This window comes from Ornithodoros turicata, unplaced genomic scaffold (assembly GCF_037126465.1).
Source record: "Ornithodoros turicata isolate Travis unplaced genomic scaffold, ASM3712646v1 Chromosome190, whole genome shotgun sequence".
In the NCBI taxonomy this organism is placed as follows: domain Eukaryota; kingdom Metazoa; phylum Arthropoda; class Arachnida; order Ixodida; family Argasidae; genus Ornithodoros; species Ornithodoros turicata.
This window is the reverse complement of record NW_026999332.1, coordinates 150,123-164,145: the sequence shown is the minus strand read 5'-3', so window position 1 is coordinate 164,145 and position 14,023 is coordinate 150,123. Positions and strand designations below refer to the sequence as shown.

Below are 14,023 nucleotides of genomic sequence, written 5' to 3'. Positions count from 1 at the left end.
GAAAAAAGTAGACAGTTTTTATGTATATGTTGCCCTAGCTGGCTGTTGTTGTTTTAATGCTGTTCTTTTTTTATACAGGGTGTCCCACCGAAAAAGGGCCAGGGGCTAAAGAAAAAACGGAGTTCTTTACACAAATGCAACCAACTGTACGTGCTTGGCAGTTGTGTGGTCTATCAAAAATTTTTTTTTCATCGCCCCTTGTCAATTAATTAGCGGTAATTAATTTTCTAACTTTTTAATTATCGGTTTTAGCTCTCAGATGTCAATGAGGAAGTTGTAGTACATGTCGAAAAAGACGCAACTGAAGTGGTTCGAGGTTGCTATGGCTTGTGGTTTAGTTTTTTCCCGGGTTTAAAAATTGGTTTCTGAAGCCGCGCGCACCACACAGCGCTTCCCATAATTCGGCGCCCGCGTGCGACGATTGCAGTGCTCTCTGATAGATGTGCCTTATAAATATCTTCCTGTTGTGTGAAGTGGCCCAAGGATGGTCTCCAAGTGCTAATATCAAAGTCAATGTACGCCGGAGGGCGCTGGAATCCTCGCGCGCGGGGGCCGGATTGCCGGACTTTTAAGCTCGGGAAAAAAACGAAACCACAAGCTATAGCAACCTCGAACCACTTCAGTTGTGTCTCTTTCGACATCTACTACAACCTCCTCATTGACATCTGAGAGCTAAAACCGATGATTAAAATGTTGGAAAATTAATTACCGCTAATTAATTGACAAGGGGCGAGGAAAAAAAAATTTGGATAGACCACACAACTGCCAAGCACGTACAGTTGGTTGCATTTGTGTAAAGCACTCCGTTTTTTCTTTAGCCCCTGGCCCTTTTTCGGTGGGACACCCTGTATAAGATTGTGCCTGTAACGACATGAAAATAAATACCATTTTATTGTGTCAAAGTACACTGCAACATGACATGTTGACTGTCTTTCTTAAGAATTGCTTGCGTGCAAGGACGGGTATCAGCTTCTCATTTAGTGTGAAGTTTGTTGACAACAATCTCTGAGTGCACTCTTGGAGCGAAAATCCACAAGCCCGCATGCTGCCTACATACAGGCAGTAGAGGCCACATGTAGATGATTCGTAGCCCCGAAGTGTTTTCTTGTTAGAGTAAAATGACCTGGTAGGATGAATGAATTGGTAGAATTCTTTGTAGACGGGCTGCTCGACTGCTCAAGGGTACACGACAAGGCTACACGACTGCTCAAATTGAGTGACTGTCCAGACACACACTGTGGCAACATGTTGCCTGCTGCAATTATATGCATATATACTTGTGACTTTTCAACTTTCCTGAAGCATTATGTTCTTGGGGCTCAATGGAAAATATCGTCCAAATACTCTGTTAGATGATTCAAGATGTCCACAAGTCAGTTTTACAAGGAACCAACCAAAAATGAAATATGATCTGCGACATGTAACTCTGTAGTTTCTGTACTGCTATCCTTTGGCTTTGACAGATCGGCATCTCTGTTGGAAATGGATTTACAGTGAACTTGGTGAGAACTTTGTATTAGTTAGTTTGTATTGTTTTATCTCACGTATGTAGGTATGGGTTTAAGTAGCTTTTTTAGTTTATACATCTAAGTCATGAATAAAGTTTGTACTCACCTATAAACCTTGCAAAGGAACGTGTTTCTTCTGTTGTATGTGTACAAAATTAGGTGATAAATAATAAAATAAATATTTTATCATTGACAGGCTCAGGATATTGACTCTCTATTAAAGCCCTACGTGGACATGCATGGTCTGGGGAGATGTTTACTTGCGTATGCCCATATCAACTTCTCGTTGAAGCTAAGATTGACTGAGGAGAGCTCCTTAGTACAACTTGAATTGATCGACTTAAATTAATACGCCACAGCAATGACGAATTCCTAGGTACAGATATGCAGACAGTAGAATCCACAAGTAGCGACCCTGAGGACTGGTCATATGCTGTAGCTGTCAAGGTTCGAGATGGTTTTGTCCTTTCAAAAGTGACACATTATTCAATGTTCACCTGGAGAAACTTGTGGGGCAGAGTGCGAAACAGAGTTCACGTTCAACTTTTTATTAGCAATTTCATCACAGCTGAAGGTTCCAGAAATAAGTATTTCGTACGAAGAAAAGGCTGTATAGAACTTTAACTCTTCCATTCTTCTTTGAATCTGACATGGCTTTTTTATCCTTGGTGACTTCAAGTTCAGAGGGCGTTTCAGACACAAAGAGCACCGTGACAGGTGCGGCGAGATTTGCTACAAATGTAAGAGTGAGACGAGTACTTGCCTGCATGACTGGGCTGAGTGATAGGTTTTCTGAGTGTGGAATAAGATGATAATGCAGCATAAAATAGCGCACGCGTGACGCCAGAGTAGTGACGGTTTAACGTCAGAGTACCGCGGGGGTGGCAAGACGTCGCATGACGTCGAGTGAGGTCAGTGCGAGCCTGGCTGTGACGTCAGACTCTCCCGATAGCGGGCTGTTATCTGTGACGTGAGATTTTGCTCAGTGATAGTGCTTTATATACTGCTAACATGTGATTTATTCTGCACTTGAAGCATGCTAATTTTGGCTATCGGGACTATGCCCTTAACAACACGGCGTGTCTGTTTCGAACGTGGTCTCGGTCAGATTTATCTGTACGTTGCATTGTTTATATGCGGCTCCAAGGATACTAATTGCGAAAGTGATGTCGTCGACGGACTGTAGAGAAAGCGTTTTTCTTCGTTCCCGAGATACGTGACCATCTGTGCTAAATCTTATTTTGCTGTTTGTTTTCGGTGCAAGACATCCAGCGAATACACTAAGAACTAGCTTTCCTCCAGGTTTGGGAATGTCACCGTCGTCAGCTGTACTGCTTTCTGACAGACCCATTTCTAAAACAGCACATGTGCACGGTCCATCTTCTGTGTTCGCGGAGCAAACGGGGATCCCAGATGCTGGGCTAGGTGTTTCGAGGCTAAGTGAAGGGCAAAGACAGTTGGGCGATTCCACGCGAAACGATCCGGCGGACCTGCTCGGCCCCTCAGAAGGCTATCGTGATTTTTTTCATACGACGACATACTAAAAACGTTTCGCAGGTCTTCCCAGATCTCAATGTGGCGGGTGCTAGACACGAGCAGAGCTCGCAGCGCTGGCGAAAACCGTGCCTCGCGTGAACGACAGCTGCGGCTCATATAGCGCCGTGACCTCCGTGCGTGTCAAACACCCGCCACACTGATGTCTGACGCATGTCTGGGAAGAAACGTTTCGTTGTATGTCGTTTTGCGCTATTAGGGACAGCGAAAAAAAAAAGAAATTCGGGAATATTCGCGATAGTTAGATAGGGCGGAGCAGGTTCACTGGATTCGTTCACGTGGAATCGCAGAATCCATTTTCTTTTTCTTTTTTTTTTGTTACGGTGACCTGAGCCTGTGTAGTGTCATTCCTGTAACATTTCCTGGATGCAGCAAAGGGAGCCCTAATAAACGCCTGTAAAGTGAAGCCCTGGCTCGAATAACGGCCACCGATATCACCAGCCCGTGTCATACGTGCCATGATTTCTCGATTTGTGCAGAGGAAAGACCCATTGTGAAACGAGTAGAGCTAAGAGAGTGGTTCAATAGGTGACCTTGAAGCTTCAATTAAAATACTGGACTGTAGTGATTACTGATGTGATAACTCTGCTATTTATGTATTCGGAGGAGAGCGCGCGAGATAATCTCTCCATTATGTGACGATATTGCTGCTGTTGGGGCGGTAGAAGCATTTTACTCAACCTGTTGTGTTTTACGACTTCCATGTAAGCACAATACAATTAAAAATGGCTGCCCCGCTTCAAGTTTTCACGCGGGGGAACAACAGCCAGTCATTCAATCCGTCAGTCCACCCCAGGTTCGGCGTTATCAAGAAGGATCTCCACAACTGTTTCCCGCATCATTCCTTTTCAATGTTGTTCATTAAGTTATATACGGTTACCTATTGAACGAAGCTCGTATAGCATAGTTAGCTCATCCTATGTCTAGCCTAACGTCACCTATGACACGATATCCTGACTTTCCGATCCTACCAAGCGTTTCGAGAGCGGTTAGTGACACCAGGTGTCTCTGGGCCGGATTGTTTCTATTTCAGGAAATTGATACGATGCTAGTCAATAAGATAGCTTCATGTGTTTGTTGATTCCTGTATGTAAGTTGTAAGATGTAAGTAAGTAAGTTCTGCTCAACTGTCACGCGAATGGCGTATAGCAATATTAGTAGTGCTATCATCAACATTTTTTGCCCTCATATACAGGGTGTCCCAGAAAACATGTCATTGAATTATAATAAAAAAACTACGCCACCTAGAATCGTGCGGTCAACGGCATTTGTTCTTACTAGGTTTTTGCCACCTCCTGATGTGAATGTCATGCATCGTAATTGTTTAATTATGTAAATATTTGCGAACGGAACTCGGAAATTTTCCAAGTAAAGGTCACTTTTTTACTCCATCAATATGAAGAGATTGCCGAATTCACTCAAGTTCATGATAAGTAACAGCGCTATTGGCGAGCTATCCCATTGGAAAAAAATAGCCGAACATCATGCTTTCCGTAGCACCGAACCATAACGCGCGACAACTTTTTGAGCGCAATCGCTCTCGGTGCGACAAAAGGATGTTCCAAACCCAGCCCACAGAGTGATAGAAAAAGAGTGACAGTTCCTGAAATTGGGAGAGGGAAAGTGCGATACCAGCGAAAGTCGAACGCGATAAGCCATACCTGTGTTATCTCTTTCTGCGTTGCAGGTGTGGGCTGGGTTTCCAACCTCCTTTCGTCGGACTGACAAGGATTGCACTGAAAAATTTGTCGCGCGCTAGCTCCGTAGAGCATGATATTCGGCTATTTTTTCTGATGGGATAGCCCCTGAATGTCCGTGCCGATTATCATTAATTTGAATAAATTGGACACGGTCTTCACATTGGAGGGGTAAGAAAGTGACATTTACTTGGCAAATTTCCGACTTCAGTTTTCACAAATTTACATAATTAAACTTACGTTACACGACGTTCACATCAGGAGGTGGCAAAAACCTAGTAAGAACAAATGCTGTTGACCGTCATGATTCTAGGTGGTGTAGTTTTTTGATTATAATTCAATGGCACGTTTTCTGGGACACCCTGTATGCCCTCAGCTATAGTGTGGAAAGTTTTTTGCGTCGAGCCCGTAATTGCCCGTATACAGAAGATTGTACCACGTAAACTACTTGGAAAGCTACACGTGTTTGTTTTATTTGGATCCGCCGTATGTCTTCGCGGTGATTCTGTTTCTGTCACAACTGTAGACTTCCCTTATGGGCTGGTGTAAGATATTTTATCCGATTCAAAATTATAAAACAAAATTAGCTTCCGTAATGCGCATTTCCTTCTTACAACGTCCTAGGATGGAATGTAGTGGTGGGAATCATAAAAGCTTTTTCGGTGCCTCGAAACAAAATGTGTATCAGTATTGTGTTTCCGTATTTTATTGCCATAGAGTGAGGAAACAGCTTTGTTGGTAAAGGCAGGCGCTGCATCAGTGAACGGACCGTCTCAACACTATATGATCTTCACCGTCACCTTGTGGAACATCCTGATAGTAAGCCAATGTTCTCCTAAATGTTGCTGTCATTCTATGGAGCGTGACAAGCACCGCAGGACTCCGCATAGCCAATCCCTTCCAACGATCTATAGAGGACACTTGTAACCAACCCTCCCCTTTCAGTGCAGTCATTCCGGGCATGAGCTTGGTCATGTCAAATAAACATTCCTCTGCCGTTTCGGTGACGTGTTTTCTGTTATTGATGTTGAAGGTCTTCCAGAATCCGTGCACATGCACGGTTCTTTTAGTAATGGAAAGAACGCGCACTATCTACTTATATCCGATTACAGGTTTCCCTCGATATATGCCATAGGTGACTATGACTATTTTGATGTACTGCTTTCTTTCTAGGGTTCTGATTTTTGCACAAACGCAAAGAGAGATGTCATCGCCAGGCACATGAAACAGCAAGGAGTTCTTCTGGAGAAGGTAATGTTCGAAAGCCTAGCATGCCCAGTAGAAGGTGAGAAAATCAGAGGTAGGAGGTCAAGCACAACACCTACGCATGAAACACCCACTTGCACGACTTGCACGAAAAAAGGACACCAGTTGATTGAAACACCCACGGAGGAGCTTCACCACACTCACGCACATAATCCGCACAACGAAGTGATTATGAGCGGTATAGCTTGCACACCTGAGGATGTTTCAGCGTGCGCTGAAATGTAGGCACGTGGCACACCGGACTAGCAGGAATTGCCTACTAAACTTGCCACCAACGAATGAAGCCAGGAACTACTGGTTTCATCCGTTGAGGTCGAACCCACAATCTGAATGCAGGATTCCCTAATCTTTTCCTGAACTGGAAACTTGCATGACGGTTACCGAAATGCTAACGATCTGATATCAGTTAAGTTCTGTGGACGGATGCTGTTGCACCTAAAGTAACTGATTGATGTCCTTCACCTGAAGCATCTATTGCACAATATCGGAAAGCAGACACGAATCACATGCATAGTGCATGATGGTCAGTGTAGGGACTGTTCATTTTACATCATTCGGGAACCTACAAACGAAGTCATAAGAGAAAACGCGAAAACCTGCCACGTCACTGATTGTGGCATGGCAGGTGTAACCTCATAGATTAATGGAGCAAGTTTTCAATAGTTCACAGGGATGAGATTATGCGTGTTTCACTCGGTTGTCCGGCATACTTTCTGGGAACGAAGCTTTCCTCCGGATGTTCCCTTCAAAAGTCCTTCCAGGGGCATCACTAACGTCACGAAGTACAATTGTGCCCTTGTTTTATTTGTGGACTCTTTCAATGAGTGTAGAGTGTTCGAAAGGAGTTTAAAACAGAGGCCTCACTCGCGCTTTGCAGGTCATCTGCGCTCATCAATGTTTCACAGGAATTTATTACTAATCCGACGCGCCAGAACCAAAAACAAAATAATTATACCTGTGTTACTTCTTCATACCTTTGTAACGCAATTACAGCCAGAGAAAAACCACAAGCGTTCTGTGAGCTATCACGCAAGCATGAGCTTGTTCGGACTCAGCTTTGGCGTACGGTTATAACTCCATCGGTTAGTCCATGATGGCGAATAGCAGCGACAAGAACATAGACAGAAGTAGACAGGACAACTGCAGGCTATCAACTGAGGTTTAATGAAGGAAAACAGCGTCTCAAACGCAAATATCAAGATCACTGACTATCAACCCCCTACTCTGAAAACCCTGAAGGCGGACTTCACAATGTATATGGCGAGGACAAGGGTTATGCTGTCGGCTGGGAGGTTGCACTCAACTCTTTGTCTATGTGTACAAAATCTGTTATATTTCGGCTATATAATATGGCTATATTTCCAAATCGGTCAATGCGGTTGATGGGGAGCTGACGGGTGTACCCTGTTACTCACTCTTAATAATAAAACTTTTGAAATCCACGCTAAGAAATCCACCCTTCGCAATCCATCCCTTTGAAATTCACGCTGTCAAAATAAATCACATTGGGTCGATGCAGTCCAGTGTTAAGCATGGTTTCACGTGAGGAAATCAGTGTTTAAGAGGGTCACACTCCAGAATAACGAGTCTTTATGCAGTTCTGTGTTGTATTCAGCATGTATCTGTCAATTATTCATTAATTTAATTAAGTTATAGGCGTAAATAACTACGCGTATGAATACCAGGAAGACAACGCTTCAGCGGTTCGGCCGTTCGGCTAGGATTGGGAAGGAGGCTATCTGAGAAAATGGAGCATCGACGGAGCAGTATGGTTCGTACGGTGCTGCGGATGTGCTGCATAAAAAGGATAATCACTGCAAGCTCTTATAAAGCATATGATTCTTCTGCCGATTTCGTCAGGTATTTTTCAGACGTGTAACGACTTGGTGTGCTAACACGCGTGCAACTCATCAAGGAATTAATGGGTGAAGCGACATTGATACAGTAGTAGCTGTTTTGGACAGGAAATGGGGTAGTGAAAAATGTCCAGGATGAGCAACATATAAAACGTACACGCCGGTTTCACGTCAGTTCAGGCAGGGAGGTCCCATCGACCTCTTGGATTTTCATGTTTTTTTTTATATATTTAGAAGCTCATCATACATGATAACCAACAGCGGTAAAATGAATAATTTCTACAGAATAGTTTTCGAGCAAAAAAATCAAGAAAATCGGGCCTGAATTCGAGTGTTTCAGTTTTGCTGTGTTTGCACGCGTATATCTCCCGAGTCTTAAACATACTGCAGTGAAATTGTTTTATGCTTGAGCATGCCTTCGGGCCAGTAGTCCAAGCGCAAATTTTGGCGCGCAGGAGCAAGGATCTGTGCTAGAAAAATGGCGAACATGCTCTTTCGCGCACTTTTGTTCCAACTTCGACGCGTAATTTCTCGGCTGTACATATTCCTCACTGCCATATCTGGTATCACTTTACAGAGCTTTTAATGCTCTTTCATTTGATATATATATCGCGCGTATACCCACTACAGGTAACTGTTGAAACAGACAAATATTAAAGTATATTTCGAAAACACAAGGATTATGGGCGTCAGTTTCTCGAAAATGCCCCTTTTTATTTCTTTTATATTTTGCCAGGAGATGGCCCGATGTCAGACCTTTCATCTTACGTAAAAGAATTCTGCTTCAAACGGCGTGCACTGGCGTTTAGCGCGTAAAAACGCAGCCCTTATCTGTGTGCGTACGTGTCGGGGCCCGGCTTCCGGTACCGAGGGATGGCTGGCCTCGTGTCGATAATCCCTTTGTTTGAGCAAGGTTGTCTAGCCTTGGCCTTACCTGAGCTATTCGTCGGCAAACTTTTGACGTCCTGCTGAAGAAATAATTCACTCCTGGGAATTAGTTATTTCCAACAAAGCATCTGAATGAAATCCTTGCCGTAAAGCGGTATTTCAACGTACTTCTAGGTCAAACTTAATGGTCAGCGAAGGTAAAACCTCACTCTTGCAAGCTCCGTACACGGTGATACCAATACTGTACAAACAAATATCGAGGTAGGAATTGCTTTTTCCAGGGTTCCCGCAAGTTCCTGCGAAGCTCGCTTTACTTCATTTTACGATATTTTTAAGTTATGCAGAGGGCCTTTAGCACAAAATGCGTGTTCTGTGCTGAACTTGCAGCAGTACATTTCTTCTCAGAGCTGGGGAAGTGGGCGGGTTCTCGCAGTTTTCATAGTTACATGAGAGACGTTCAGAGCAGAGCCATCCGGGAGACGCACCTAATGCACCTCGATGAACTCCACGATTAACTCAATTTCTTATAACTTTCTTGAACAGCATCTGCAACATGTGCGAGGTGGTTTAAACCACGCTTATAACTACGTCTTCTATGTAACCTATTCGAACGAGTTTCGTAAAAACACTTTCACAGAAGAAGCCAGAACCGAAGCGGGTCAGTTGTTGCAGTAAATAAATGGTTTCGGTTTATGTATTACGACAAAAGTACGTAATTGATTGGTGTAAGGACATCATTCATTGGTGAATAAAGGAGTGAAAGAGTGTCGTTTTGCGCTTCACTGCGACCAACCGCGACAGAAATATGAAATGAAATGAATTTATTTTATCTTTCGAATGGAAAAGGAACAAAAAGCCTAGTGGCTTGACAAGGCTCCTTTCCCAGTGTACAACAACAGCAACAATTTTACATAGAAGAATATGGTTTAGCCAAAACATTTAAAACATAAGTACAGTCAAAAAGGCAGAAGTCAGACAGAAATAAATTCAGCACACACCTTATCAATAATAAGTCAACTGTGAATTAATTATGGTCTTGAAAATACTGCACTAATTTACACCTACTCATAGTCAAAGGGTTCAGAGGTTTACCAATATATTGGTTAAAAACAGAGGCAGACGTGTAACAAAGTGATTGCTTGCCATAATTTGTTCTGCATAGCGGGACAAGCCACCGTTCATGACGTAGTTCATACGACGGTATATATGTTCTCAAATTGCACAATTTCAAGAAGGCCGTATTGCCATTGGGAACACTCCTTGAGTAAGTTAATGTTAAATTGTAATTGTAAATGTTGGTCATAGAGAGTATGCTATAGCGCTCGAATAAATCTGCAGTATGTGAAGAACGGCCGACATTGGCAATCAGTCGCAGTGCTCTTTTCTGTAAAGTCAGTAGCTTATGTATATTTCTCTTTGTTGCGGTTGACCACACTAAAGAGCAATAGTTGTATCTAGAAGAAAATAGTGAACTATATAGCTGTAGTTTCACCTTTTCTGGTAACGTGTGCCGATGTCTACACAACATTCCATTTACTGCGGCTAGTTCTTTCGTAACATGGTCTACATGTGCATTCCAAGTAAGGTACTCGGAGAAAATTACCCCTAATTTTTTAAAGAAACAGACTTTCTCGAGTATCGTATCATTGTAATGAACCATAACATCGTCATCGATTTTCTTGTTTAACGGACAAAATAACATCGTTTTAGTCTTATTTGTGTTAACCTTTAGAGTATTGGAGTTACACCACGATTTTAGTGTCCGCAATGTCTCATTGGCAAGGAGCTCTAGTTCTGTTTTTGAAGGTCCAAAAAAGAGAAGAGTGGTATCGTCAGCATATATAATGAAATTCAACTGTACAGAGCTGTGAATAACTGGTGCGATGTTTACTATGTCATTAATATATATATTAAAAAGCAGAGGACCCAAAATGCTGCCTTGGGGAACGCCATATCTTATGTTACCAAAATCGGATCGAAAATTATTCAAAATTACGGCCTGTTTTCTAGAAGAAAAATAAGACTTTACTAGGTCTAGTGCGATGCCACGGATTCCGTACCAATGTAGTTTTTCAGCCAGGACATCATGGCTTATACAGTCGAAGGCCTTACGTAAGTCAATGTACACCCCGAGAGTTAAAGGGGCCGTAAACAGGCCACCAAACATTTCTGAAATAATGATACCCCATGAAAGAACGCAGCTCATAATACCCAAATATACATTTCGTTCGGCTCGTGCCAGCTCATTGACCCGTATAACTGCTTTCGAAGACGAGTAACCAGCGAGCCTCTCTCCACCACGCATACGTCACATGGCTACGTAGCGTTTTGCCGTCCAATCGGGCGGCCCAGCTGCGCTCATGACGTTTCAAATTACCAGCCAATAAGCATACTTCGTTATCAGCTGTGAGTCGGAGCGCTCAGTTTGTTTGTGCGAAACGACGTTTTGCGCTCCGTGGTTGCGAAATTCAACGTCATGACATCTTCATCTCCGGCTGGCGCAAACGTGAACAGCTGGGCTGCTATCACATGACGCGATTCGAATCCGGGTTCCTCCCAGTCACGACGTGACATGGCCAGAACGCTATCCACTGTACCACGCGAGCTGGTGACGCGATGCCGCGTGGATCAAACCAAAGTACGGCAGCCCAGTTGTCGGAACCATTCGAAGATGACGAAGATGTTCCTGTAGTCCCTGAAACTGTAGTCCCGGATATTCATTCGCGCAGGTGGTGTGCTGCGTGCTACTACCCAGAAAACGTAGTGCGCGTATGATACCTAAATTAAACGCATTTCTTTCTCAGTTTGAGGCTGTAACTGTTTAGATTTTGAATAGAAGAGGGTTCACGTTCATCTAGTCCAATTTCGCATTTGAAATAAAATCATACGTGGAACACTCAATCGTAATTGGTGGGGAAAGCGCTACGTCAAAATGACGTAAAGTTAGAGCACGGGGCGGAGCTAAAATGCGAAAGAGTGCAGTGAATATTTCATCCGTATGCAAGCGCCTTTTGCTTTTAAGCCTTAGTAATTGCAAGGAGTTTTCACTGACTAAGTTCCAATAATATAACACAAAGAAATGTGCACCTTTTGTACCTGTTTACGGCCCCTTTAACATCTTCTTCTCTAGATTCTGTAGAATTATTTATTTTTGTTTTAACAGTGTTATTTCCGTTGACCTATGTTTCCTAAAACCAAACTGTTCGTCAATAATTACATTATGCTTACTGAAGAATTTCCCCCCCCCCCCCGTCAAACGGGTATAGATAATCTTCTCAAGGTCCTTCGAAAATACTGGAAGGACAGATATCGGGCGGTGGTTAGATGAATCATTTTTGTCACCGCTCTTATATATAATGGAAACTCTAGCATTCTTCAACTCATTAGGAAAAACACCACTTTGCCGTGATAGATTGTAAATGTAGGTGAGAACTGGGGCAACTACATCAATAACATACTTAATGGGACGAATTTGTAGACCATCGATGTCGCTGCTTTTTTAGTTTCTGAGTGACAAATAGTTACTGCACACTTCTACAGTGTCTGTTGGGTGCAAAAAAGCTGAATCGCTTACAGGGTTCTTAAAAACTCTCTCGCCCCAGGTACTGGATTTTCAGTAACTAAATTAACAAATAAATTATTAAACCGATTTGCTAGCGATTTCCCACATAATGTAGCACCATCAATAGTGATTTCGGTGATATTCTGCTGAGATGACTTTCGGTTCAAAATATCGTTCAAGTTCTTCCACATTAAGTCACTGCGCAAACATACAAAAATAGTCCATCTTTGCCTTCCTTAACGCTGCGTTTACTTTATTCTGAAAGCGCCGAAATTGCTGCAACTTCTCGCTTTCTCTTCTCTTCAAAAAGACTTGGAACATGACATTTTTTTTTTCCTTTATAAGTTTACGAAGCTCAGATGTTATCCAGGGTTTCCTAATTTTCTTAGGGATAACCTTACTCACTTCAGGGAAATGTTTCCGGTATACGCTGAATTTGCTGATGAACAAAGAATAAGAAGCACTCACATCATTTTCAGCGTACACTGCGGACCAGTTCTCAGAGCTAATATCCTGCCTGAAGGCACGTAATGACTCCTCAGTAATTTTTTGAAAGCGTATCTCTCTTTGCGTCCGTTTCCTATATGTAAAACGAAACCAATTAATTGCTGCAACAAACCCGCTTCGGTGGCAGATTTTTCTCTAAAAGGTGTCCAGTGAAGGTTCCAGAACGGGTAGTACCCATTTTAATGCCAACAGCGCCCTGCTTTTGAAGCTGTCTTTTTTTTACGAAACCCATTTGAGCTGATACTTCTGAACTGATACTTCTAAAGACCAAGAAGTCTATGGCAGGATTAACGAGAATGCTTCTTGTTATTTCGTGAACAGCGATAGCTGTCGGGTCCCCCTGAGGCATTACAACGGGAGACTGTGGCACCCTCTGAGAGATAAAACGGACGCGCGCTGTAGATTTCAGTGACGAAGCTATGTGCACAGTGATCTACCAAAAGGACGACAAGGCTCAATCAAAATCATGATGTTTCAAGTGACTGGAGTCAGAGCAATGTAACTTCGCTAGCAAGCCAGGGCTTTGTGAGACATCAAATAACCATGTCTCGACGTGCCACTTGTTTGTGTGCCACAGGTTTGACACAGGCAGACGCGGGTGGCTGTAGCCCCTTCCGCACTGTTAGATACATTATAAACACGCTGGTTGCCTCTGTGCAGTTTGTTTCCATTCTCTCCTTCGCGCCACTGAAAGGTTCCACATTATGTGCGTTTCGAAAATCAGCCCTTTGAATTAGGGCGGTCGACACGCAAACTAGACTTCCACTTGAGAATACATAGAACGGGGGGCGTGGTATCAAGTCGGGTACTTCCAAGACCGCCACTGGCGGCGCTGTCGCAACGAAGAAACGCGCCCTCTTTAGGTGTCGCACGGTGCCTATAGAGGGTAATTAATCGCAGCGTGTTATTTCTTATGGAAATAACTAAACCTACACGTCCTCATTTGTTTGTCAATTGTCACAAGTGTTAACTGTAGGCTAACAGCCAAGCTTATACGTTGTCATAAAATATATCACCACGGTGAACACCTAAGACACACTATTCTTCTGCCTCCGACATACGTATCGACGCGACTTGATCACCGACATAAAGTAGGAATTCATCGTTGCAAAACAAATGCATTTTGCAGATAAATCGTCCCCCGAACGTCTGTCCAATGGAATCACCTCCCCGGTTCAGTAACCT

General features: G+C 43.2%; 1 protein-coding gene across 1 annotated transcript in view; it reads left to right on the top strand.

Moving 5' to 3' along the window:
• The window catches only part of LOC135373036 (uncharacterized), a 59,883-nt gene that overhangs the window by 41,162 nt on the left and 4,698 nt on the right, over positions 1–14,023 (top strand). The window contains exon 8 of the mRNA XM_064606349.1: positions 5,933–6,010. Within this exon, the coding sequence (XP_064462419.1) occupies positions 5,933–6,010 (78 nt within the window). The remainder of the gene's footprint in view (positions 1–5,932; positions 6,011–14,023) is intronic.